Source organism: Haplochromis burtoni, unplaced genomic scaffold (genome assembly GCF_018398535.1).
Source record: "Haplochromis burtoni strain Fernald_Lab_line unplaced genomic scaffold, NCSU_Asbu1 Contig_147, whole genome shotgun sequence".
NCBI lineage: Eukaryota > Metazoa > Chordata > Actinopteri > Cichliformes > Cichlidae > Haplochromis > Haplochromis burtoni.
The window spans coordinates 217,028-243,286 of record NW_024582508.1 but is presented as its reverse complement, the minus strand read 5'-3'; the positions used below and the strand labels follow the sequence as shown (position 1 = coordinate 243,286).

Below are 26,259 nucleotides of genomic sequence, written 5' to 3'. Positions count from 1 at the left end.
TTTAGATTAAATTATCTAATATTATGCAATAAGGTACAAAGTAGTCATCGTGATATGTTAATAAACAGTTTTGAAGGGGACATTGCTACCAAGCACTGCCTATTAAACTAGGTTTATACACAGATATGCAAATATAGGAAAGCAAATAAACACCAGATTGTAGAATTAAAGATATTTAAAAAGTTAACAGGTATAATTTGAAGTTGGCCTTAAATCTTGTGTGATTTTTTTCCCCCCACAGACTAAGTACAGAATACAAATACTTCTTCCAACAATCCATAACAAGGCTACACTTACTATCACTCACTATTAATAATATCAGGGAGAGACTAGTAGCACTTGATAAATCAACAAAGTAAAAACTCATGAAAATATAAAATCTAACAGTTACATTCATAATTCAAATAAAATTTTAATGAGCAAAAATATAAAATAAATAAATGCAGGTATTGCAGTATGGGATAGTAAAGATTTAATCAATGTTTAGGAGAGATGGGAAGTCTTATTTCTATGTATTTGTTGAATTTATTTATATTTTATGTCTTTTATTTTATTCAAATCATCATTAGTTAAGATTTTAAAAGATGTTTAGATTTTAAAATTATTTTAACATGATAGATTAATTAAAAATATACGACACTGACTCAAACAGCCCCCGCCGGTGGATGAGAGCAGTTAACAGGTGAGCTGCTTTTCGTCCTGTTTATTCATCCCCGTGACGTCAGCAGCCATCGCCGACTCCCCCTCACCATGACAACAGCAGATTTCCAGCACAGTCGAAGGACGAACTGTAAGCTCCGCGGCTCTACGGTTACAGCTGGTTGTTCAGCCTAGCAGTGGCGTTAAACGATATTAACAGGGATATATTTAATGTAGGAAGGCCGTCTGTGCCGGAAAGGAGTTTCATGAGCGGGAGGCCAGCCGGAGGCAGAGGGAGACGCCGTCTGACTGTGTGATCAACAACATGGCTCTGCTTCAGCATCCCCGGCTGCTGCTCGCCTGTGTAGGGCTGCTGCTGCTGCTCACCTTTGGCAGCATCGACGCTCGATCTTCGCCTATATCGGACTTGAAATCCAAAATATCCGGGGTGGAGGAGCTCTTGGAGGAATTCCGCAAACAGCTGCAGCAGGACCAGACCTACAGGACAGGTGAAGTGATGGACTCCTGCGTGGGCGACTTCAGTGCCGCCGGGGATCGCATCATCCGGGCCAAGGACTCCATCGAGCAAGGAGCCACCTTCCTGCTGGCCCCGGACAGGGTGTACACCAGGAAGGACTGTGTGCACGCCTGCTGCTCCCAGCCTCACTGCACAGTTGCGGTGCTTCACGAGGACCAGAGGCAGCCCGGGGACAGTCTCCGCTGCTACCTGTTTAACTGCACCTACAGGAGTAAGAATGTGTGCGCCTTCTCGGCTCAGAAAGGCTTCACGACATACAGCCGGACTCCCAACACAACGCAGGGACACCTCCCTGTTTCATCTAGCGACTCAGCCCGGAGGCCCGGAGAAGAAGCTCCTGATGAGGATGATGCAGGTGGGAGACCCTGCAGACACACGCAGTGTTAGTTACTGGGTTAAGAACTGTTTTATAACTGATAGGTTATTTAGAAAATGATAGGATGTCCATGCCTTCATGTATGTTTAAGTAAAATTGATGGAGCGATAGAAAATAGCATGTATGGTTGCTGAAAAGTTATTATTCATTAGGATGTTTTTCCTGTTATGACAGCAATTATTTCTTGAATTATGATGTTATAATTAGATCACCGATGATCATATTGGATGGGCTTTTGTAATCTTCTATATGAGGTGTTATAAGCTAAGATACCAAAAGTAATTTATTAATTTTCCTCAGGTTTGTGGCAAAAACCTTCTTTGGGTAATTTTCTGTCACTTTACTGTATTTTTATATTTAATCCCACCAGGAAACCCTGCTGTTAAAACAGGATAAAAACTTTTCTGTCAGCTTTGTAACAGCTGACAGAAACTGACTTTAACAGCAGAACCAGCCTTTAGCACCTGCTTCTTATCCAGATAATGCAGTAGAGAGGGTTAATGATTTGCCTCATAGGTTTGTAGCCTTGCCCTCCTGAGAATAGAAGCAGATGTTTTTGTGAGGGGCTTTGGGCCTGAGCAATGGAATTAAAAGGATATATGTGGATAAAAAACAAAAAATATCTAATCATGTTTTAGCCTGCGATAGAATCAAACATGATTTAATGTGAAAATTGGATGAAGAGAGTAAATAAAGAGGCATGTAGAGGACACTTTCCATCTACCTGTGCTTGATGTTGCAGACGTGGATGAGCCTCCTCGCAGTGACGCTGGACAGGATGTGGTTATCCAGCTGCCCACAGATTGGGCTGTGCTGGATGGCCGTGACAGCGTGGACGACCACGGGATCCGCCGCTATGAGTGGAGTCTGATTAAAGGAGACACAGCCATCAATATGAAGGTCAGCATGTGCCTTAGTCAATACAGTCTATACAGGTGTAGATGAAAGCCTCTAACTATGGCGGTGACAAAGGATTAGACTAAAGATCCACATATATACATCTCTATTGTTCTCTCCTTCAGGTGTCTCTGATGTTTTCATTTGCAATATGAATACCCAGAAAGCTAAATGCGTTTGGGTATTTTCATTAGTTAAGTCAACAGAGTGGCTTGTGTGCAGAGATCAACACAAATAAAGAGCTTATTATTTCTAAACTGCCCTTAGGTAAGCAGCAATACAAGACACTGTCCTGTGGTTATAACATTAAAGAGATTTTAAACACCCTGCACAGCTTTTCCTGTTCTTATGTAAATATTAAAACCACTAATTTTCTGTATTTTCTACCTTTAACAGAAAATAGCTCCCAATGAAAACAATTGGCAGGAAAGTACAGAACCATGTTGACACAGTGCTTATTACAGAGCAACTCTCTGTTCATAGCAGGTTGCACAACTCTTAAAAACTATGTATGGCAACAGTAATATAATATAATGTAATATAATATAAAACTCATGGGCCAAGTTATGGAAAATATTATTTGGTCTAAAAAATCTACAGTATAATCTAATATGAAATCTAAGAACCTAGGTATGGGGAAAATGAAACAATTGGAAGATAAACTAGTGGGTGATGCTGTCAGAAGATGTCCAGTCTCAGCATTTTATAGGTTATTCTGCTCTGCTAATTTTGCTTTTAATGCTGGGGGGGGGGGGGGGGGGGTGGGCGGGGGATTCTGACTGCAGCACAATGGCATAAAAATAACAATAGTACAGAAATATCAAATGATGTCAGATACAAAACTCTGCAGCTAAAAATAACACACAAAATCAAAATCATCAAGGCAAAGGAGAAACAACACAACACTTATTACTATGTATATGTATTGTATATCCTGCCCTGGTACAGATTTTCATTGATAAGATAATAGATAGACCTTACGTAGACCTTATTAGCTTAAAGTAGAAAAGTAGAAAATACATTTTGTCAAAATCAAATAAAAATAAATACAATAAAGTGAAATAATTACATTTAATATGTAATGTTGTAAGATCTAACAACAAAAAATATGTCAAATTCAAAAATGCAAAAAACATGTAGGAAACAAAAAAAACATGTAATATAAACAGCATAGTAAATATCAGATGGCGTCAGTATGACTGTAAGTGTTGTGATTGTGCAAAGATAAAATAAAGCGTTAGCATGAGAGAGTAGATTTTCTCTGCTACACAGATGTGGTGCATTGCTAGGATTGATTGCATGTGGTATGGAACATTTCCTGTATCTGTTCTTTTGCCAGTGGAGCTGAGCCAGTCTGTCAGAGAAGTAAGTAGGATGGATGTATGATCCATGATGCATATACTGCTACATGTTTAAAACCCAGTGCTGTTTTACAGAAGTCCTCATTAGGTGTTTTTTTAATTTGGCAAAACAAAAGTCTAGAAGTTGATTGCTTCAGAGATGTATTTTTTGTTTGTGCTCTAAAGTCAACACATCCAGGTTTGCTGAAGATCAGTGGCCTCCAGGAAGGAGTCTACACGTTTCAGATGACAGTCACTGACACGGCGGGACAGAAGAGCTCCGATAACATCTCTGTCACCGTACTGGCTCCAAAACACCAAGCAGAAGGTAATGAATCACCAAAACTTCCATCTATGTTCTGCAACTTCCTTTGTGCTGCACTGATTACCGCTAAAGGGTGCGTGACTTGTGACATATTCCTTTACCATTTAAGAGAGAAGATATGTAGTTACTGTATTCTTATCTGTGCCCACAGTATGTACCGGTCACTGCTCAAACTACCAATTTAAGTGTGATGACGGTTGCTGTATTGACATCACCTATGCCTGCGATGGGAAGCAGCACTGTCCAGACCGCTCAGACGAAGACTTCTGCCCAAACTGTAGGAAACACCTAGTACTCACTTTGTTAGAGCTGGAAGACTAATCCAATTTTCATTTCTATTAAAGTTTCACTTATAATGATTATGCATACTAGATAAAATTTATTAATTTCAGTACAAAACTCTTTTCTCTTATAAATCAAGAACGACACTTTCTTATATGGCAGTGTGCTTCTGAACAAGCCCGAACTCACTCAGGTTTCAGCTGAAGCCAGCATGACTAAAAAGACAGCTGTTGGTCAATTAACCTGTAAAAAGTATGTGTTATGCTAATGTACAGCTGTCTTAAAAGATCAAATTTACAACCAGTGAGTAAAATAGCTGTTATTATATTTATGTGATGAGTGGATAATAGAAGTCTTTTGTAAGGCTGAAATTATTTGAGTCATTTCATCAATATAAATGCTAGCAAAAATCCATAAACATACCTTCCCTTAAGCGATGGCTTCTTTTGTTTTTTTCTAGTCGATGGCAGCCGAAAGTCAGTGACCCACGCTGTGGACCTGCCCAGCCCTCAGCGGCCTGTCGCTCAGACAAAGAAAGCTGAAGACGACTCCATGCTCCCGACTGGAGCCAGGAAGAGCATCACACCGCAAGACACAAGCAAGGTGGCTCCTTCTCAAAGTGCCAGTGAGCAGGAAGCTTCAGTCAGTCAAGGTAGAGAGGTCAAAGTCCTTGTAAAAGCATGTAAAACCACTCTGAAGGCATCTTAAAATTGTCATTTTAATGTTCTCGGGGATATAAAAGCAGCAAATATAGAATCACTACTCAGATAAGATTTTTTTAAAAGCACTTAAATTAAAGTGAGGTTTAAAAAGATGTTTTCTCCCACAACTTGTACTTCGGCAGCACCAACTCAAAGTTTCACAGGAGTGTGGCTTGATTGATGGCTCAGTCCATAGTGCCAACATGATCGACATCTTGGTTCATCCCACCAGACCAATGATAAGGATGCTTTCCTACATCTTTACTATGACGTTCAGATATGCCTGCCAGCACACGGTTAACATACTGTGAAAGTCTTTTGCGGACATGCCTCAGTACAATTCAATTGGCTCATAAATCACCAGACTGCCTGTTGATTGGCTCTGAAGGAAGGCCGTAGTTCTCCCATAAATTTCTATTCGGGGTTCTTTGAGTGCCTTGGCTCTCTCCTATAACGTCTCTGGTGGTGTTCATGCTCCAAGGTACTTGGAAAAACACTTATTTAAACGGAGCCTTTGTACAAGATGCAGAGATATAAAGTGAAGTTGAAATAGGGACAGGGTTCGCTCCATCATGATAACCACTGTAAACCACAAGATGGTGCCGCAAGTCCAACATAAGAAATTCCATTAAAGCAAAAATTAACCAACTGTTAACACAACATCTGTACAGAGTTCATGTTAGTAATTAGTTAAGAGTTTCAGGAATATTTAGCATTAATACTGGTTGGGCTGGACGTCTGCACTAAAACTAGAGCCAGTCGTTTGTCACAGCCAGCGGTCTGGCTCCAGTAAAACAGTATGTAAGCCAAGTTTGATTGGCCAACTGCTAGCCTGTTCTTAAATGTGATGCTGAAGTTATTAGTTCACCTGTAAAGCAAGCAGGGTCAACAAAATACTAATAGTTATTTCTTTTCTTTCTATTTTTACAATAATGAAGCTTTTTTTTTTTTTAGCAAAATAAAGAAGCTATTCTTAGCAGCATGGACAGCAGAAAGGAAGGCAACCTTTGTTGTCCAGGGCTAGACACTGAAATAAGAAGCATATGGACTATAAAGCTTATTTTGGAGGAAATAGGTTGGCATGTGTTATCACAGAGGTCGTTTTATGGCGCAGTCCCAGCCTCCAACGAGGCAACGCCACAACTAAGACAGTGTGCAGCCAAAACCTTTATAGATGAAAGCCCATGTCTACAGTGTACTCAGCTATCGCATTATTAGACAGATTTAGGCAATTAATATAAAATGGTGATGTTAACTGTGTTTAAAACACTTTAGTCACACTTTGGAGCATTTCTTCATTGCAGTCTGTTTAGGAAAGGAGAAACAGAAGAATATGAAAATGTAGGATACAGGAATTTGTGTCATTGGTGCAGAATCCCCTTTGTGAAGAGACCAAGAGGGTTTGGTGTGTCTGGGTACTGAAGCAGATGGAGCCTGTAGGCAGCCACTGAGTCATGGCACGGAGCTCAAAATGCTGGCAAAGCCACAGGGCCACTCTGCGGTCCCTGGGAAAGCAGCTCTTTGCCTGCATCCACTCTGAGTGCTGGAACAAAGCTCCTCTGTCCGCTCTGCCATCCGATCCCTGAATGTCACTGACCACACTGCTGTTTTACTATAGATATTTTGTGCTCAAGGTGGATTCTCAGGAGTCTTTTCTTCATTTGACAAATGCACGTCCAAGTTCTTAGGAAACTAAGATGATACCTCATTGTTTAGTGCTCAAAGTCAAAAGGAAAAATAGTTAATCCACTGTTGTGTAGAGGGCTTTGACCTTTGCACTCAAGGTGGATGATGACATTGGATGATATCTTAAGTCGCTGGTAGAAGGGCTCGAAGTAATCTTAGATGTCCGTATCACTTTATCTCTTTATTTAGACACAAAGTCCAAGCAACAGTCCTACAGCCAAGCTTGTTTGATGTCCGATATCAAACATAGAAAAGCTTGCAGATTGTCAACAGCAGTCTTTTGGTCACCCTTCATTTCTTTATCTTTTGCTAGAAAAACAAGAAATGCATGCACACATGGAAATACAGTATATAAAGCAAAACAGAGTTCGTACCTTTATTCTTCTACACAGCTCAAACTCCCTTAGATAAACTTTATTGTAATTTATGTAAATAGTCTTCAGGAGTAGTTCTCTAAGCTTCATGAAGGACATCCAAAGCTCTTTTTTGGATGTTGACCCTCTTTTGTTCTGTTCTCTGTCAAGATAATCCCACGCTGCTTCAGTGATGTTGAGGTCCGGGCACTGTGAAGCCCAAGTCATGACTGATGGTGTTCCATTGTGTGTTTTTCTGTCAAGCTACGCTTTTATTGAATTGGCAGTAAAAAGACTGAATCTAAATACTTTCATTTTGGATTTATCACTCCATCAGAAATGTTGCCACTGACTTTTATCCCAGTTCCTGTGTAATATGGGATACATCAGCCTTTTCTCCCTGTTTCCCTTCCTTAAGAATGGCTTCTTCACAGCCACCTTAGCACTGAGACCATTTATGCCCCTCTATGCTTAATTATTAATATGTCAGTATTAAGTTGTTTAAGTAGAAAATACACTGAAAATAGTCAGATACAGTCATTTTCGCTGTTGCCGAATTCACCCAAAGATGTAAAGTCAGGGTTATTCGAGTGGTGTGCCATTCTATTAATATGGCAGTATGTTTAATACTGTAACAGTATCTCTTTTATTACATAATAGTATTTAATATTGATTATTCAATGCTAAAATCAATTTGCCTGAATCCATTTGTAGGACAAATGTTGAAGAGTTTGATATTAAAATTGTAACACCAGCTACGAAAGGCTGTATTAAATATGTACTTCATCTTCCAGCCTCGACCTGAGTGTTCAACTTTGAGCTGTTGATTTTTTTCAACTCGATGTGACAAATGAGGGATCAGCACAGTGAAACTGAGGACACTACTGTTAGCCTTCCTGTCTCTAATAATTAGCATACATTCCAAAATAAACTCATTTTGTTGTATTCATTATGATCTGAAGCTGGTGACTGAGCCCATAAAATTGTTTACTGAGGTCACAGATCAAGGGCACTGAGGACTGTTACCACTGACTTCTACACAACTGGAAGTCTTCTGCCAGCCGGAGGAGTCTCCCCATGCTGGCCACTAAAGAGGATATTGCTTTTTTACTACTGTCTCTGAACAGGTGTCATTGCTGTGCAAGAATCATTTAAATGTGTTAAATATAAAGGCCGTGTCTTGTTCCTTTAGACCCATGTGCTGCTGCTCCAGTTGTGGGACCCTGTAAAGGCACATTCCCACGGTGGTACTACGACCAAAATGTGGGAGAGTGCAAACACTTCCTGTATGGAGGCTGCCAGGGAAACCACAACAACTTCCTCCAGGAGTCGGACTGTGTCAGTGAATGCATACAAAAAAGTGAGAGCCCACCTTACATTCATTTTGATTGATTTATTTTGTAGTAAGATTGACTTTATTATGTACGAACACCTTTTAGGTCCAGCTTTCAGACCTGCCAGTGTGGCTCCTCCAGTCACCAAGCAGACTGAGATAGGTATATTTATCCAAAGAATCAAACACATGTCAATAATTCAGTGTTGTGAGTCAGCCGTTTTCTCATCTAAGCGGTTTTATTTTTTAAGCTTCCCCTAAAGCCACCCAGAGCCAAGCAGTGAGTGACGCCCCCATCTCCAAACCATTTCCAGTCATGGGAGGACACCCAGTCCCAGAGTCAGGTGAGACCCAGAGCTTCTGTCTGCTTTTTGTGGCTCTTCCCTCTCTATCCGATGACCTTTTCTGAATGGGGCGCATTTCTTTCTCCAGGTGCCATCCTTCCTCTGGCACTTGGCCTAATCATCACCGCCCTGCTGCTGCTCATGATCAGCTGTCGTCTCAGGCTCGTCCGCCACAAACTGAAGAAAGCGCGTCCCCTCACTACAGAGGAGTCAGATTACCTCATTAATGGCATGTACCTGTAGCCAATCAGAGACCCGAGAAAAGAACCATCAGAGCCCGATCCAGGACGTTCTGAATTTGCACTCTGCATTTCTTCGATGTCTCTTAATTTATCCTCGTTTCCTGTTAGAAAGATCCAAAGCTCTGCTGCCGTGAACGTTGCCGAACGCCTCCACACCGATCCCCTCTGACTGGCACTGTATATCAGCTGCTGATAGATTCAGCGAACATACTGAGATGCTTGTGAATTCATACTTATGTCCTAAGAAAATCACTGATGGAATATCAGCGTTTCTCCTTTACTTCTGATACATATACTAAAATAGACACTTGTCTTATCTATTACAACTGATTAATTAAACACTGGTTACTTTGAGACAAACATGTTCATTTTACTGCACAAAACATGCGCTATTTCTGCCTCTGTGCGACTTTAATGTGCCATATTTTTGCTGTGTGTTTTAATCCCATTAAATTGCCGTACGGCAGACACAAAAAGCATCGAGTGCCTGTTACAGTCCTATAGGACCTGATTTTTTTTCATGTACATAAACACATATACACACTTTTGCAATGGTGGATGTTCATGTCAAACTTAATCAGAGTCTAATCATGTGGTCAGCATATGTGAGCGAGAAGGCTTCAGACTCTGTTAAATGCTGTTTCAGGTCCTTTTTTCTTCCTGCTGGTTCTTTAGGATGTCAGTGAGAGCAGATATTCCAAATTTGGTCACATCAGCCACACGGACATTCATGGGTCTGAGGACAGAAACCCAACCCACCTGTCAAACCTTCTGTTTATGGCCTGTAGCTATTCAGAAAAACAGAGTGTACTTAATTTGTCCCCAAAGGTCAGGCAGCCAAAATATTCAACACAGCCTGTAATAAAATATTTGCATAAACAGAAAAATAAAGCAGTGTTTCTCAGACTGTAGAGCATAGAGTCACAGTAGGTGGGGTGTGAGTGAGTTTGGTAAAGTGTGAAGTTTAATGAACATTATTTTTTTAATGAAAAATTAAACACTCGAAGCTTTGCTCATGAGCTTTTCTGCTGACCTTTAGTCCCCTGAATTTAAGCTTAGTCTGTTTTAAAGCCAAGTATGCCAAATAAAAATAATAAGCATTATTTTGAACTATGAATCATATGAAGCTACTCTTGCTAAGTCAAAAATGTTATATTATGCGGCTGGAAATTATGATATGTTTCCTTTAAAGTTTGCCAGAATCATATAAAACTATAGCAAAGTCTTTTGGTGAATTTCTAGTCCTGTATGATTTTGTTGCGTATTTTTCTCTAATAAGGCAACATAATTGGAGTGTATTCCATATATCTATATATATATATTTATTTTGATAAATGTATTCCCCCAAAGTGCTGTCTTTCATGTAACATATTAAAGTTTATTATATAATTAAAAAGTACCGGGGTTATATATGTTAACAACAGGATTTGCCAAAACGATTTTATTTAGAGATGATCATCATATCTGTAGAGATTCGTCTCTCCCTCTTGTATTTCTGGAATTTTGATAATCAAACATTTAGTCCATCGTGTAAAGAAAAAATCGTTTAAAATCATTTCGCTTTACAACCAACTTTTCATTACTTTGTCGCAGTGTAGGGTTTGGCGCGAAGAAAACTGGATTTCTATCACAGCCCTGTCTTTTTTACTGATGGTGTGCCGAGCCAGTTCCACCTTGGTTCTTTTAGAGAATCAGCATATATTTCAACAAGTACAGCGACTCGACTGTTGATGTAGGAGAGAACTTGAAGGCTGAATCTGTTAATCTTTTTTTTCTATTGTAGCTTCGAGGTATGCCCAGCCATTTTGTGTCTTCTATTGTGGCTGTACATGGAACTGATTCTAGATTTAGTACCAACTTACTCACTCATCTGCTCCGTTATTAGGTACACCTGTTCAGCTGCTCCTTATTGCAAATCAGCCAATCACTGCAAGCAACTCAGTGGATTTAGGAATTTTGATGTGGCCAGGACAACACTTCTGAGGTTCAAACTGAGCATCACAATGGGGAAGAAAGGCCATTAAAGTGACTTTGAATGTAGCATGTTTGCTGGTGACTGATGGGCTCATCCGAGTATTTCAGGAACTGCTGATCTGGGAGTTTCCCCAAACCACCATCTCTAGGGTTTAGAGAATGGTCTGAAAAACAAACTATCCAGTGAGCAGCAATTCTCTGGGTAGAAATGCATTGTGATATCAGAGAATGGCCAGACTGCTTTGACCTGAAAAGAAGGCAATAGCAACTCCAATAACCACTCATTACACCCCCGGTATCTCTGAATCACACATTGAAGCAAATGGACTATATCAGCAGACCATTCTGGGTGCCACTACTGTCAGCTAAGAACAGAAAACTGATGCTACAGTTGGCAGAGACTCATCACAATTAGTCAATAGAATACTCTAAAAGCATCACCTGATGCTCACCAGTGCTTTATGTAATATTGTAGGGTCTACCTTACAATATAAAGTGCCTTGAGGCAACTGTTGTTGTGATTTGGCGCTCTATGAATAAATCGTATTGAATAGATGTGATGAGTCTTGAGTACTGCCGTCACATTTGAATGAAAGCATGGCTCTATCCTGCCTCGTATCAAAGCTTCAGGCTGCTGGTGGTGGCGTAATGATGTTGAAGATGTTTTCTTCTATTAAGGTTCTTCTATTCAAACACCACAGCATACCCGAATATGGTTTGTGATCATCTTCATCCCTTTGAACCACCTCCTTCAAGCAGAATAACACACCGTGTCACAAATCATCTCAAACTGGTTTCTTGAACATGATTTGCATGTCCTCAATAGTCACCAGTTCCTAATCCAATAGAACACCTTTGATATGTGGTGAAACGGGTGATTCACACCATGGATGCGTGACCGTGCGATGCTATCAGTTTAAAATCTCTGATTAGTGTTTCCAGCGCCTCGTTGAATCCAAAGAATTAAGTTATCTCTGAAGGAAAACCCAGGAATAGTAAGGTGTACCTAACAATTGCAAATAAGACTTGTACAAAAAAGATTCAATAACAAAAGGCAGACAAAAACATAAGCATCTCTTTATTTTTATGCCATTCCAGCAACTGTGAAAGCCAAATATAATCCATCACTCAGATCACCCAAAATAAAATGTGCTTTTTTTTTTAATTTCATGATTTTTTTTTTTTCATCAAGAAAACAGACATTCATTTGCTTTATATTGTTGGAGTTTATTTTGGCAAAGCAGTGACTTTCCCCATTTAGTGTCAGTCACCAGAGGAGCCTGCACAAATTGTTAATGGAAACCAGCGGCAGAAAGCAACACATCAAAGTGGAAAGCACAGCCTGTATGTGCGTGCGTATGTGTCGGTGTCATTAGTGCTCTGCTCCCTTCGGAGTATGTTCGGTACGATCCGATACTTATTTTACGTGCTGCACATGAAAACAGGATGTGTGTGTGTGTGTGTGGTGGGGGTTTACATCAGGCTTTGTGTGTTAATTTATGTGTGTGTTTGTGTTCTTAACACTGATGCCACGGGAAGAAAGCTCATACTTTAGCAGAGAAGTCTACAGTTTTTATGATCCACACACACACAGACTGTAGCTAGGTGATTTATCTAACAGGCTCAGGCGTTCTTCGTCTTGGTTGTCCGGGGTTCCTCCTGCATTCAGCTTTGATGCTGCTGAAATGTAATGCTGTGAAAAATGTTTGACTGCAAATCAAATGGTGAAACCACAAAAAGAAAAAACAAAGAAAAAACTAAAAATCCAGCGGTTAAAACGAACACAAACCAAAAAGGATGCAGACCTGGAAAACAAAAACAATAAATCTCTCTCCGATATTTCTGTGCAGAGCGTCAAGCAGTCTTTCCTCGCAGCCCCTCGGGGCCGTCATCAAATGTGAAACTCTAGTCCGTTGTTAGAATTAAACAAACAAACAAACAAACAAACAAAAAAAGAGCACGTTTGTTATGCTTTGAACAAAATGTCAAGGGCTGTCCGACCCATTCCAAGTTTTCTCCAGGTTCAAACTTAAAAGGTGGATTATGGACTGCGTTCCTCTTCAAAGTTCATCCCTGTGAGAAACACATTTTAAATATTAGAACACACAAAAATTGAGGCAAGGTGCAAGAAAAACAAGCAGGAATCTTGCTGTCATGCAAACAGAGTTAAAAGAGAAGACCGCATGCAACATGTTAAGATAAAACGTCATTAGAAAAGTTGTTTTCATCTTTCAAAGATTATCAGATAAAGTAGTTGAGTTGAAGTTGGGTAATAAGCTTCCAAATTGGCAAAGCAGTCATGCTCCTGAAAACCAATCATGTGCCTTCAACCTGCTGTGATTTCAGCTCATTCCCTCATGTTTGAAACAGAGCAGAGTGCATTAATCAGGCAGCTTTTATTGAGACCAATTTAGAGCTACGGGGGTTAAAAGAAGATGAAGGAAACGTGCAGCTAGTTGGTATGGTATGGAAGAAGCAAAAAAATGTCAACAAGCAGCAAAATGCAGCCCCTTGTGATCCATTGCCTTGCTCCAAGCCACACCATTTCACCTTTGCCACTGTGAGAAGGAGAGAGGGGGAAGGAGAGGGACAAGGAAGTCACTTCCACCTGGACCACTGCTTGTCTTTGTCTGTTAAAGGCACATAAATCACCCCCATCAAGGGCTTCATTTTGGTGCTGCCATCCTCCATCTTGTCATATTGCTCCAGCATTTGATTTCCCCCCGCCGGACCTACGGGCAGAATCAGCCGCCCGCCGGGCTTCAACTGGTCCAGAAGCTGAGGGAGGCAGAAGGGAGAGGCAGCGGTGGACAGCAAGTCAGCTTTAAAAATACATTCCAGGGATTCTATTTAGATACAGTCATACTGGATCAGATATAAAAACACACTAAATTAAATATGAAGCAGGTTTACAGTTTAGGTATCCAGCCTTTGTTGTAAAGTAAAGGGTAACAATGTGCTCAGCAGAATTCAGAGACACTCACAGCTTGGGGAACGGTGGGTGCAGCTGCGCCAACGTGGATGGCATCATACGGCGCCTCCTCAGTGTAGCCCAATCGCCCGTCTCCCACTGAAACAGCAGCAGAACGTCAGTCACAAGCTGTCGCACTGAAAACACTGATGGATGTCCCCACAGGGTGGGACGAGACACATTACTTGGCCAATGCTGCATCTGACATTTATAACAATTTACCTGATCTGAGAAGCCAGAAATAGCCGAGTAATGCTGATAAAACTGCATCTCAATATTAGTATATTTCAGTATTTCAGGGCTGGGAGTTACTTTCATATCACAGATTGCTTTTGTTTATTTACATTTATAGACTCAAAGGGTGTCTCTCATTTTACTTTGCCATTAAATATCATTAGTTGTGTTTTACCTAATCAATCAGCAGACAAATCTTTTTTGGTCTGCTTCTTTTTATCTCCCAGTTGCGAGTATTTTGTTTTACCCGTATGTGCCGTTATTAACAGACTAAATACAGAAAGATTTCAGAATAAGGTCTGAAATCCAGGCTGCCCATCTAACAGACTCCACTAGTCGCTGCTGGCAACTGGCAACAGTTGTGCAACATAAAACAATGAAATCAGACTCATGGCAGAGCAGCTTCTGCAAACCTGAATCATGTGCATGCCATTTCTTCAGACCGAGTAAAAACAAAACAGCTGCACTGATGGTGAAAACCTGCAGAGGCCTAACCACAGAAAACCGATTAGGAATCCAAAAGAGAACTGATAAAGAATGCGACCAAGAAAACATAAATCAACAAAGGCACTGCTATTAATAAAACCGACAACCACCTGTAATCACATACAGTAAAAAGTGATTTACGAAATGAAAGACGAAACAGAGAAATGAAAAAATAAGCATCACTGCTCTTATTAATCCCCTCACTGAACTGCTCTTGAACCCCCCTTCAGAGGAGGTAAAAGTCCTCACTGCTCAATTATTTAGAGCTGCACGCTGTTTACTGACTGCTGCCCTTTTCTCCACCGGGGAACATTAAACTGTCTGCTGTTCGGTCGGATCAAGGAAGCAGCAGCCCTTCCTCAAAACCCACAAACATCTGCTGAAAAAACAAAGATATAAAGCTTTCATCCGCGATGTCTTACCTATTAGCTTGACTCGGCCCGATGTTATCAAACTGGGGTCATCTTTCTTCACGTTGTTTATAGAATCATCTACCAGCTCTTTGATGTGATCGATTCCTATAACTTTCCCTTTAGGACCTACCTGTAAAGCGCAGAGGGATGAAGAGAGTGTGGGGGGCGCGCTCAGTTCAATCACGACGTTCACAATGTTCAACGCAGTCAATCTGATTGATTTTCATCGATTGGTTGACATATTAGTGGATCAATCAGCTCAATTAATCAACAATGCCACCAAAGAGAAGTCGTTTGTGTTTACCCGTCGCGTGTGTGGCTCACCATTCGTGCGAAGCAAACCGACAGGATCCCACTGCCGGAGCCGACGTCCAGAGCCTTCGCTCCCTCATACAACTGGTCATGTAGAAGCTCCAGGGCATAGGCGTGCTGGGGAGGCAAAACGAGACAATAGCATTTCAACCCATCACTCACACAGCACAGGCTAACACACGGTAATCCCAGCGCAGGCCATCTGTGAGGCTTGTTTCAGTTTTTCATGCTTAAAGTGGACCTATCCTGCTCATCCTCAGCTCCATAGTTATTATTCTTGTAGCTTTGTACGATTCCTTCTGTCTGAAACAAGCCGTTTTAGCTCCTCTCCCAAATCGAGATGATACTAATAGAAAAGGGCTATAAGAGGCTGCTGCCATGATTTACTGCCACAGACGCCATAAAGTTTCACGCGACCTTCCTGGGAACTACAGGTGTAAATGATTAGTTCTGCAAAAAAATAAATAACAATAAAAATAAATGAACAAAAACCTCAATAAAAAGCTAACATCTGGGAAACATCGTTCTCTGTGACATCATCCAGAACAAAAAGTAGAATAAAAACAAACAAACAAAAGAAAACCCTGGGCATGTTTAATGGGCATCTCCCGTGCCATCAACAGCAGCAAATAAGGAAAAACATAACGGATCCACTTTAAGCTTCTATTACTCGACTGAAACATGCCAACAATGAGCACAAATGCACAAAACTGTGAGGATTTGGTTAACTGCTACTGTTATCTACTAAAAATAGATGATTAGGAATGACTGAATGGGACCAAGCTTCACAATAACAACAACAAAACCATTCAAAGCTGTGATTCACAGGGGGCAGAAATGTCTGAAAGTCTTTAAAGTCCTACCATGTGTGGGGCGCTGATGGTCGCTTGATAGCCTTTTGGTTAAAAGACAGGAAGTAGGTTTGGTTAGTTTGAATCTCAGATCTCCGTGCGGCGATGCGCGAGCGAGTACACAAGCAGACGTACCTATTGACTGCGGCGAGTCCATGTAAGGGTGAAGCCTAGAGAAATGTGCTCGGTCTGTGGCAAGCATGACTTCGTAGACCTTGTCAGATTTAATAATGCCATTTTCTGAGGAGGCAAAAAGAACAAGATATATATATATATTACATAATCCCGCAGCAGAATCAGACAGACAAAAAGAATGAAGGAGGACACAATATAGAGATATGAGACAGCAAATTCACAACAATAAACTACTTTTACTAGTACATAGCCTCATTTTTCCAAATCATGAACAGGACTGCTCTAACAAACTACTGAATTTTCATATTTTTGCATCACTGCAGTAAAGTATAGTAATTTATCAGGTATTTATTATTCTTCCTGGCTCAGAACAAAGTTTCAAGGGGGTGACTACACATCTAAGTACAAGCAGTCCACACAAAGTTAAAGCAAAACATCTGTGTTGCCTTACTCCAGGGAAATAGGAGTAGTTTCTGTTATTTCTGACCATTAAGATGCATAAACACATGCTTCATGCTTAAGTGAATTAAGCAATTATTCTTATCAGTCTGGTGATTTTAATTTGAGGGAAGGCCAAAACCCTTGTTTATATGGAAGACAAACACGCTTTATCAACCCATTAGGCATGTATGATCGTGTTTTTCAAAAAATATACCAAAGATGATCAGGAGAAAAAAGTAAAGAAATAAATCAGGATTACTGGCAAAATTACAATTATTTTGGTCAACACCAAGATCACTCACACATGTCTGGATGTTTGAAGCCATCATGGGAAAATTTTTCTAATTTGGTGTTTTAAGGCAGAAATTAATGTTTACATGATGAAATGTGCAACGTGAAGGCTCAGCTCACTGCGTCCGTTTAGCTATAAACAGACGTCAGAGCAGGGAAAACTGTGGTTGTCGCACTGTGGGACACAAAGCCTCTGCATTGGGGTTTGTACAACCAGGTGACAATTGCAAGGCAAAAGTAAGATGATGTTTTCTTATGCTTTCAGCTGCTCCTTTTAGGTGTTGCCTGAGCGAATCAGGTCCCTCCATCTCCATCCCTGGTTATGAAAATTTTTCAGTAAAATTCAACTAATTTAAGTGAAATTTAAGTAAAATTCAACTTGGATCTTGTTTTTAAGAAAGAAGTGGGGTAAAGTATACACCATGTTACATGAGAGCCAACCAGGACCAGAAAGACAGGTCATGTTTCTCCCATATCAGCTTGTCTTCATTGGCCCCTTCATTGGTTTCTGAAAGTAGAATGGGAGGCAGAGCCTTCCAATATGAGCTCCCAGTTTGGCTTCAAGAGACAGACACCCTTCTTTACTTTTAAGATTGGACTTAAAGCTTTCCTTTAAGAAAATGCAGAAATTGCAGCCTAAACACAGGCTGTGACCCATATGTGCTGACCAGTATGTGTGCAGCAGAGAAACACCAAAGCTTACAGACAGGCCACCAAAGAAACAAACAAAAAAGCTTCGTGAAGAAGCGTCTTCACAATAATCCCTCCTAACGGGATCCTTTAGCAGTGAGTGCCAGAGGCAGGAAAAAGCCAACGACAGCCGGCTCTGCTGTCATCACCAACTCCCCTCACCCTCTGATCCATGAGCCACTTTAGGATACATTACACAGAAACCAGACAAGCTGCCAGGCGAACATCTACAACTAATATCTAATGGCTCATTTCAAGCCACGATCGTCCCATCCTTAATTATTCACCAAGCAAACACTCCAACTTCACACTGTTTCTAAAATTGAAACCCACAAGGTGAACAACTTAGAAGCATGCTTCACATTTCCTAGAGTACAGGACAAGTTGCTGAACTTTAAAGACGAATGAGTCATTCAGCATCAAACCAATAACCTTCTGACCGGTCCTGAGCGCTGACCAGGAGGACAGAGACAATGAAGAACTCAGGAATTAGCATGCGTCCTGCGTGTGACCTGCTTAAATGCAGCTTACGCAAACTCAGGTTAACTTCAAGCCATTCATGTGTCTAAATGGGTCAGTGTCCAGTTAAGTGGAGCGAGTAATGACCACACAGGTAAAACTTTACACTGACCTGACTTCAGTTTGCACCAGACTAATACAAAATGTATTTTTTGTACAGATTCACTAAAAAAAGGGTTTTAATGCTAAGGCTAATTCAGTTAATTTGATGTAATTATCATTAAAAGGAACGTTTTCTTTTCAGCAAACACCCCAAAATAACAAGCAAGTACACAGACTTTGGTTAGGTAAGGTAATCCTGACTCTTTTTATATGTTGTTGCTTTTTATGCTTCTATTTCCAGTAAGTGTTCCCAGTTAAATTCATAACACCATTAATATGGACTAAAGCCATATTAATATCACCAGGTGCAAGTTTTTGTTAATAATGAAACTTATCATCATGTACAATAATGAGTCCTGCAGCAGTTATAGAAACAAAAAATTAGCTGATGACTCAGTTATCATCAGGCTTCTTGAAGGTAAGGAGCTGGATCATTTCAAAAGTGAAAAGACATGATTTTTTTACGAAAAGGTCAACAGTCACACCACCAACACTTATCAAGGTGTCGAGCTACAAATATTTGGGTGTTTTTCTTGACAACAAGCTTGGTTTTGCAGAGGTTAAGGCTTGAAAAGGTCCAGCTAGAGCTCGGCATGTAAGCAAAATTTAATGTTAATGAGAATTTTGGCTTCCAAAGCTTATTAAAACAAGACAATTGCAATAAACGAATCACCGCGTCTTCTTCTGTTCCGCAGTAATTATGTCCTTTGTTTCCATCCATAAAAGCCCAAATCCACTGCCCAGCAGCCTGTGGCGTTTTTAGTTTAATTCACATTAATTAATTCAACTGAAAACAAATAAATGAAAGTTCAAGAAAAGAAAATTACTTAAAAGGTTGTAGGGGTTTTTTCCCCCAAGTGTGAACCTTTAATTGGGTGTAGTTTTAATCGTGAAAAGGTTTTCCTTTCATGAATTTGTCAGTTTTCATTTGAGTTTTTTTTAATTTTTTATTGTTTGTTTGTGTTTTTATATATAAAACAATGGTTTCATTGTTGCAGCAAAGATAATGGAGTAATGGAAAGCTGTGTGGACTCATTTATGAACCCAGAAATATGTCAGGGGTGTTCCTACAGATTCAGAAATGTTGGCACCGGCTTCGGTCTCTTTAACTACGATTTGATTTGCTCATGCCTAAATTTCTTTTAGTTTATAACACTGACACAAGAGGAGCTGGAAGTGTTCAAAACTTCAAATTGTCCTTTTCTGTCTGGCTTTTTCACTGAGAATGCTTTATCGACATTAATGTTATTTACTTCATTTATTTTAACTAATATTTTCCATCCTCTTTGGCTTATCCTGATCAGGGTCACAGATTGGGAGGGGTGCAATTCTGCTGATTTGTTTTTTTAAGCACTGCATGAGTTTATTTGTATTCACTGATTAGTCTGTTCCTTTTTCTAGATTTATTTCGATTTTATGATCTAACCAGGGCCTTTTTTTTAAAATATTTACTTCATTATTTAATCTATTTTGTAATTGTTTTTTTATGTTATCTGCTTTAATGTTGTTGTACCTATTATATTATTTATTTTGTTGATGTTTCATGGGTTTTTCTCTTTTTCTGTCTCATCTACACTCTAAACTGACCATATCTCAGCTGCTACTTTAGCACTTCTGCGCGTTTTGCACACTTGGTATAATTGCTTCCCCCTTTCCTGTTATCAGTTTTGTTGTAGTCGTGTTTACCGTTTTTTCCCTGCATATTACAAATAAAAACCCAAAGACGTTTTGGCCATCCATCAAAGGAAAGTTACCAGGGTCGTGATTAAAAAAATATTTTTCAACGATATTGCTACTAATAACCAAATAAAAGAAACATGCACAAACTTGTATTAAACAACCCCAGAACGACTGTTTGGAGTCAGAAAACCCCTGGTTTACTGTTCCTTTGTGAAGCACATTTCCCCTGCAAGGCCCAAACCACAGAGCTTTCGGCCAAAAGCTTAAAGCTTGTAATGATATGCTGAGCTGCAAAGCTTATAAATAGCCCTGGGAGATAACCTTATACCAGAAGTGGACTCTCTGGTCTACAGAAATGCATGTGGGAAACATGCCTGCGCAGAGCTGTCAGTGACTAAGTTTCGCGCTACCTCATGACAGCATGATTGAACCATGTGGGATTGATGGGATCGATCGTAGTAGCACTGAGTCACTGCTCCCACCGCAGCTGTGACACAGCAAGCTGCCATTTTCACTCACCCACCGATACAAACTGAGCTTTTGCATGCACAGCTGTCACTGCCATTCAGCGTGAAAGTGGACGACACACGGGCAGCTGTTAGTGGATGTGGGCAGGGCCGCTGCCGTTTGGCTTTCAGCGTCCCAAATGACGCACATAGAGCTAGCAGGCTAAGCTACCTTCGTCGAAAAGCTCTAGCTGCACAAAAATCCCTTGACTGCAAACAAAGGAGAGGTCATTTGAGTGTTAAGAGTTGGCTTGGTTATTTGCAAACGCAGCAAGGGATGCATCTTTACCTTGCGTGAATTGGGAAAGGGGTGGAGAGAGTTGCTGCTAGGTCAACAACAACATACCACATAGCTTAGCAACCAGCCAGCTTCTGTGCTAACCTTAAACGTCCAAACTAAACCATTTACAGGCGACGCATCTGCAAAAGCGTCGCTGCCACCGCCGCCGCTTTTTTTTAGAAAAACATGCAGACTCACTGCGGAGGTTGTTGACGAGCTCTGCGTGGCTGGCTCCTCCTGATTTCCAGGCCATTATTAAGCAGACTTTGCGGAGTAAGTAGACAGCAGCTGTCAGTGCCGCGCCTGCGCCGACCGTTTTGCCGATGAAGCTGACAACCTCCAGAGCGGACGGCGGAGCGGCGGATACGTCACCGGCCATCCGATTGATTTTTATTTTTTTTTGTTGTTTTGTTTACGGCGAGTCCCCCTTTCAGACACACCCCACCACACACACAGCACTACCCTTTAATTCATAAAAGTTGATCTGTTTTATAAGATATGTGTCCAAGCACGGTGTTTGATGCAAGGGCAAAGCCACATTCCGCACTGTGCTTAACGCAGATTTGCCGCAGTTAGGACAGGTAGCGGCCGCTAGGTGGCGGGAAATAGCAAACAATGTGAGAAACGCTGAATTTGGTCTCACTGGGTTACCGTAGTTACATACGACTTAGTAGGTGCCAGAGATGATCTAAGACAACTCTTCCCCTTCGAAATAAAACCTTTGTACACAAATGAGCTGATTGGCTAATTAGAGACAATAAGAATGTACCTCTTCTTCCAGACAATAATGCGGAGATATTTTTCTATTTTTTGCAAATACGCATCGATAATATTTTCAAAATAAATAAAATATTTTTAATGCTGTTTGGAATTTCTTAGGGAAACTATCATGCCTGGAGTCAAAATGGCAGCTACCTGCAATGTAGCTCACAGACCTTTGAAATCCCTAAAACTTACAGAAGAACATTTTATTGCAATAGACATAATTATCATTTTAATCCTCTCTATCTTAAATATGATGAAGTCTCCCAGAAGAAAAATACTTACCCAACGAAATTTACATTTTTATTTAGAGCTTCTTAGAGCCCCATTTGTTCTGAAACATCTCGCCAGCGCCCCCTATGAGACCGGATATACAAAGAGTAGCAGTTCTCCGATCAATTAGTTCTTTGACAGCAGGCGCGTACCTTGCTCTGGTTTTACCCATGATTGCTAAGCTAACATCAGTAGTTGATCGTTAATTTTACGCAGGAATCTGGTTCCATGGAGAGTATAAACGCTAAATACGTATCCCAGAAAATCAGCAAAACGAAATGGCGGCCAGTGTCACATTCGGATCTGCAACTGCCAGAAATCTTTGCGACGGGCTCATGGGACAACGAGGTTGGCATGTTGACGCTTTAAAAAATGGACCTCCCGCCAAACTTCTTTGCAAAATAACGGAATTTTAAGTGTTTTGCTCTTTGGCTGACTTGTAAACGCTGTAACGATCAGAGTACAATTTAAGACATGTAATAAACAACAATGTGACATATCGGCCATCTTTCTCCACATAAATGTAATAGATGAACATTTTTTTTCCAACAGTAAGGCAGGTATTTTTCCAAATTCACGGAGACAGTAGGATACTTACTGATACGTGCCAGTTATCTATAATGACTAATACGTGTTCAAATTTAACTTAGCCAGCTCAAATGTGTCTCACACAGGACAACAGGATTTCTATTTGGTCCATTGGGAGTAATTTAAGCACTGGTATGGAAGATGGGTTTGAAGGAGACCCGCAGCTTTTATGTGAACACAAGCATGATGGAGATGTTCTTGACCTCCAGGTAAGCCACTCACTGCGATGTGTAGCTCATTAGCCAGGTCTAAAAACTGCTGTGGTGTTGTGAATCGTTTTATTTTTTACTTTGCACTCAAATCACTGTTTTAGGCTTTTATTGTGATGTCTTAGTCTTACTAAAACCACGCTCATGTATATAAAAATACCCTTTTATTTTTGCAGAACATTTAGTCTTATCCTTCCCATTTGTGGGACTAACAACTTCAACAATAAGGCTGATCCGTTTTCCTTCATGTATTTGCAGTTTTTGGACCAGGACAGAATAGTCACAGCATCATCAACAGGAGCCGTCACCATCTTTCGACACCACCAGAACAGCCAGGTGCTGTATGTCATGTTTTATGGATGCCTCGTGTTGAGCTTGATATGACCTTTGTTCTCCAAATTGAAGAAAGCCAATCCATCCATCATCTTCAAATGATCCAATATTGGATAGTGGAGGAAACATGCTAAGCATGTTATTTCAAATGTGTTCTTCTCTACCAGTGCTTTTGAGTTCCTCTTAGTGGATCCTGAGGTACTCCTGGTGCAGGTGGGATACACTTAATAGTCTATTTGTTAATACACACCTTGCTGACTCCAAGCTGGCCATCCATGATCTAATTCTCTTGTATCATTGAGTTGAGATCTGGTGACTTTGGAGACCATTACTCAGCCAGCAGCTTGACCTGTTGATACAAGGAAGGATGGCTCTGTCTGCTTTTGCATTCTTTACACCAAATTCTGACCTTAACTTGTGCATGCTGCAGCCAAAATTGAGACTCATCATAATAGGTGATGTTTTTCCCAGTCCTCTGTTGCCCAGTTTTGTTGAGCCCATGTGTACTGTAGCCTCGGTTTCCTGTCTTCAGCTGACAGTAATTCACTGGACATTTTATCTTTTTAAGACCATACTCTTTAAACCCTAGAGATGGTTGTGTAGGAAAATGCCAGTAGACCAGCAGTTTCTGAAATATTCAAACTAGCCTGTCTGACACCATGACAACCACGCCATGTTAAAGTAACTTAAATCACCTTTCTTTCCCTTTCTGATAATCAGTTTGAACTTCAGGAGGTCATCGTGACCATGATTACATACATGCACTGAGTTGCAGCCATGCGACTGGCAGGTTAAATCTTTTTGTTGTAGCGAGCGCTTGAACAGGTGTACCTAACAAAGTGGCCCGCGGGTTTTGGGTCTATCCCAGGGTCCCCTCCCGGTCGTGCGTGCCGCAAAAACCTCCGAAATGATCCTGATCAGATCGACACAAAGCAGCAGCGATTCTACTCTGAGCTTTTATTTTTAAACGAAATATATTTAAACGAAAATATCAGGAAATTAAAACTGTTGTATAATTGCTATGTAATGATCTTTAAAGTCAGTCTTGTGCAAAACAGGAATATGTTGTAACGAACCAGAATAGACCAGTAAACTGAACTGGACCTCACTCTTAACCCTTGACTAGAGATAACAAAGTGTAGACTTTCGTCAGCGTCTTCACAATAAAAGTATGCAACCAGACATTTGTGTGTAAAATACTAAACACAAAGATTCAACCAAGAAACGACAGTGGTACAGCTATAACTCCTTACATATGGTGAGAACCTCCGCCGTGTCATCAAACTAAATTATAATAGGTTTTAGTGAAGCTCTCAGTGGGATTGGATTCATTGGATTCACTTCATTTCAATTCTCTTGCCTACAGACCATTTCGGTGTCTCAGCTCTGGGCGAGAGCACATCGTTATCCCTGTGACAACGCCCCCTGCACCGGCGTCGTCTGCAGCAGCCCGGAGATTGTTACAGTGGGTGAAGATGGCAGGATCGTCGTCTTCAGAGCTGACCAGGAGGGAGTGGTTCGAGTCATCGGTGAGCTCAAGAAGCAGAGTTATTTTTAAGTTGTGTGAAACAAGTTGAAACTAAGATCTTTCTTGGACTGTTTAACCTTTGATAGAGAATGCCGACAGCAGCACAATCCATGCGGTGACTTATCTGAGGACCACAGAGATTTTGACGGTGAACTCAATCGGTCAGCTCAAACTGTGGGACTTCAGACAGCAAAGCAACTCACCGTCACAGATTCTGTCCCTGTAAGAGCTCTAAAAAAAATGCATTCTTAAAAGTTTTTTGTTTTCTCCTTCCTGTTTATTTCAATTATAAGCAAGTCTGATGAGTTGGTTTCTGTTCATCCAGGTCAGGGGATCGAGTTCCTTTACACTGCGTGGACAGACATCCGAACCAGCAGCACATCGTGGCCACAGGAGGCCAGGATGGCATGCTCTGTGTGTGGGATGTGAGACAAGGCAATACACCCTTCTCATTGATGGAGGCACACACAGCTGAAAGTAAAGTCGGCTTATTGTGGGAAGATGTATTAAAACTGAAATTTAAAAGATGTTGTGCGTGTAAATAATGGTTTCATACGTATGTCTTTGGTTTTCCTGACAGTGTGGGAGGTCCACTTCCACCCAACCAACCCAGATCACCTGTTCACATGTTCAGAGGATGGCTCGCTGCTGCACTGGGAGACATCCTCCCATTCAGACATGCCTTCCTTCTTACAAGGCAAGTCAGTTTTATGGTAGAAATATGATTGTTTTTACACTATTTTCCAACTAATTTAATTTCCTTCAGAATGACTTTTTGAATCACACAGACACATCCATACATGTGCCTTTTTCCTATACCTAAGCACCTTGTCTAATATTTGTGCACACACACACACACACACTCCGATTGGTACATCGGGGGCAATTCACGGTTCGGTATCTTGCCCAAGGATACTTCAGCATGCAAACTGGAGTAGCCAGGGACTGAACCATCAACCTTTAGGCTGGTAGACATCCCATTTTGCTTTGTCGTTTATGTACAGAGCAAATAAAAGAGGACCAAGAATAGATCCTTGTGGAACACCTGTAAAAATGGCAAGAGTTACACCTAGTACTGTTCACTGTCTCACACTCAATCAGCCAGGAGTTAACAAGTTGGCCTGTAAATTTCCTTGGGAAACTATTCCTCAATAAAATATAGTATAGTATTAATTCCTCTATGTTCATAATGTAATAAGTGTTTTTGTATTTTTAGGGGGCAGAAACAGCAGCATGGTCTCCCGCAGTGCAATGGCTCCAGCCGGAGGAAAGCAGCCCCTGATCAGCGCCTGGCTAAGTGGAGACTCCAGCAAAGGCCGCCTGGAGACGACTCACATGCTGCCCAGCCAGACGCTGTCTGTCAACAGCCTGGACGTGCTCGGTCCGTGTCTCGTGTGCGGCACTGATGGAGAGGCTATTTTTGTCAACAGACAGGTCCCGGTTTAAAAGCGATGTTAGTGCCTCAGAGTGGATGTGGATGAAGATGTTCATTTGGTGTCAGCTTGAGGGTCATACAGGAGGTGTAAAATACTGGACTGTTAGCTTTATTTGTTTATTTGTCTTTTTCATCACGGGCAGAATAGTTCAACCCAACAATGGTTTTTGTACAGATGACGTTTAATACA

At 40.9% G+C, this 26,259-nt stretch overlaps 3 protein-coding genes across 4 annotated transcripts; 2 read left to right on the top strand and 1 right to left on the bottom strand.

The window, feature by feature from the left end:
• The first annotated feature begins 723 nt into the window (after window positions 1–723).
• Window positions 724–12,985, top strand: lrp11 (low density lipoprotein receptor-related protein 11). The gene is made up of 9 exons (XM_042224714.1): window positions 724–1,532; window positions 2,296–2,453; window positions 3,977–4,118; window positions 4,267–4,392; window positions 4,858–5,049; window positions 8,330–8,497; window positions 8,577–8,633; window positions 8,722–8,814; window positions 8,903–12,985. Exons 1-9 carry the CDS (start codon window positions 965–967, stop codon window positions 9,055–9,057), a joined length of 1,659 nt encoding a protein of 552 aa, XP_042080648.1. The 5' UTR covers window positions 724–964; the 3' UTR covers window positions 9,058–12,985.
• On the bottom strand, window positions 12,088–21,313 carry pcmt (protein-L-isoaspartate (D-aspartate) O-methyltransferase). 2 transcript variants are annotated; one of them, XM_005931568.3, is made up of 8 exons: window positions 21,140–21,313; window positions 16,433–16,537; window positions 16,310–16,341; window positions 15,459–15,563; window positions 15,144–15,264; window positions 14,015–14,100; window positions 13,581–13,808; window positions 12,088–13,103 (listed from the first exon to the last, which is right to left on the bottom strand). In XM_005931568.3, exons 1-7 carry the CDS (start codon window positions 21,192–21,194, stop codon window positions 13,629–13,631), a joined length of 684 nt encoding a protein of 227 aa, XP_005931630.2. In that variant the 5' UTR covers window positions 21,195–21,313; the 3' UTR covers window positions 12,088–13,103; window positions 13,581–13,628. The 2 variants fall into 2 exon arrangements, with proteins under 2 accessions (XP_005931630.2, XP_005931629.2); XM_005931567.3 differs by having other exon boundaries at window positions 13,639–13,808; window positions 21,140–21,309.
• A 775-nt stretch (window positions 21,314–22,088) lies between these two features.
• nup43 (nucleoporin 43) lies at window positions 22,089–26,259 on the top strand. The gene is made up of 8 exons (XM_005931569.3): window positions 22,089–22,324; window positions 22,651–22,773; window positions 23,032–23,109; window positions 24,473–24,635; window positions 24,721–24,856; window positions 24,960–25,111; window positions 25,215–25,331; window positions 25,851–26,259. Exons 1-8 carry the CDS (start codon window positions 22,205–22,207, stop codon window positions 26,078–26,080), a joined length of 1,119 nt encoding a protein of 372 aa, XP_005931631.1. The 5' UTR covers window positions 22,089–22,204; the 3' UTR covers window positions 26,081–26,259.

Coding starts and splice junctions, on each gene's coding strand:
- lrp11 (XM_042224714.1), top strand. CDS start 965: ATGGCTCTGCTTCAGCATCCCCGGCTGCTGCTCGCCTGTGTAGGGCTG. Junction 5,050..8,329: donor GGAAGCTTCAGTCAGTCAAG/GTAGAGAGGTCA, acceptor TTGTTCCTTTAG/ACCCATGTGCTGCTGCTCCA. Junction 8,815..8,902: donor ACACCCAGTCCCAGAGTCAG/GTGAGACCCAGA, acceptor TTCTTTCTCCAG/GTGCCATCCTTCCTCTGGCA.
- pcmt (XM_005931567.3), bottom strand. CDS start 21,194: ATGGCCTGGAAATCAGGAGGAGCCAGCCACGCAGAGCTCGTCAACAAC. Junction 15,265..15,458: donor CGGTTTGCTTCGCACGAATG/GTGAGCCACACA, acceptor TGCGCTTTACAG/GTAGGTCCTAAAGGGAAAGT. Junction 14,101..15,143: donor GGGCCGAGTCAAGCTAATAG/GTAAGACATCGC, acceptor CTGCTGTTTCAG/TGGGAGACGGGCGATTGGGC.
- nup43 (XM_005931569.3), top strand. CDS start 22,205: ATGGAGAGTATAAACGCTAAATACGTATCCCAGAAAATCAGCAAAACG. Junction 22,325..22,650: donor CGGGCTCATGGGACAACGAG/GTTGGCATGTTG, acceptor TGTCTCACACAG/GACAACAGGATTTCTATTTG. Junction 24,857..24,959: donor CCGTCACAGATTCTGTCCCT/GTAAGAGCTCTA, acceptor CTGTTCATCCAG/GTCAGGGGATCGAGTTCCTT.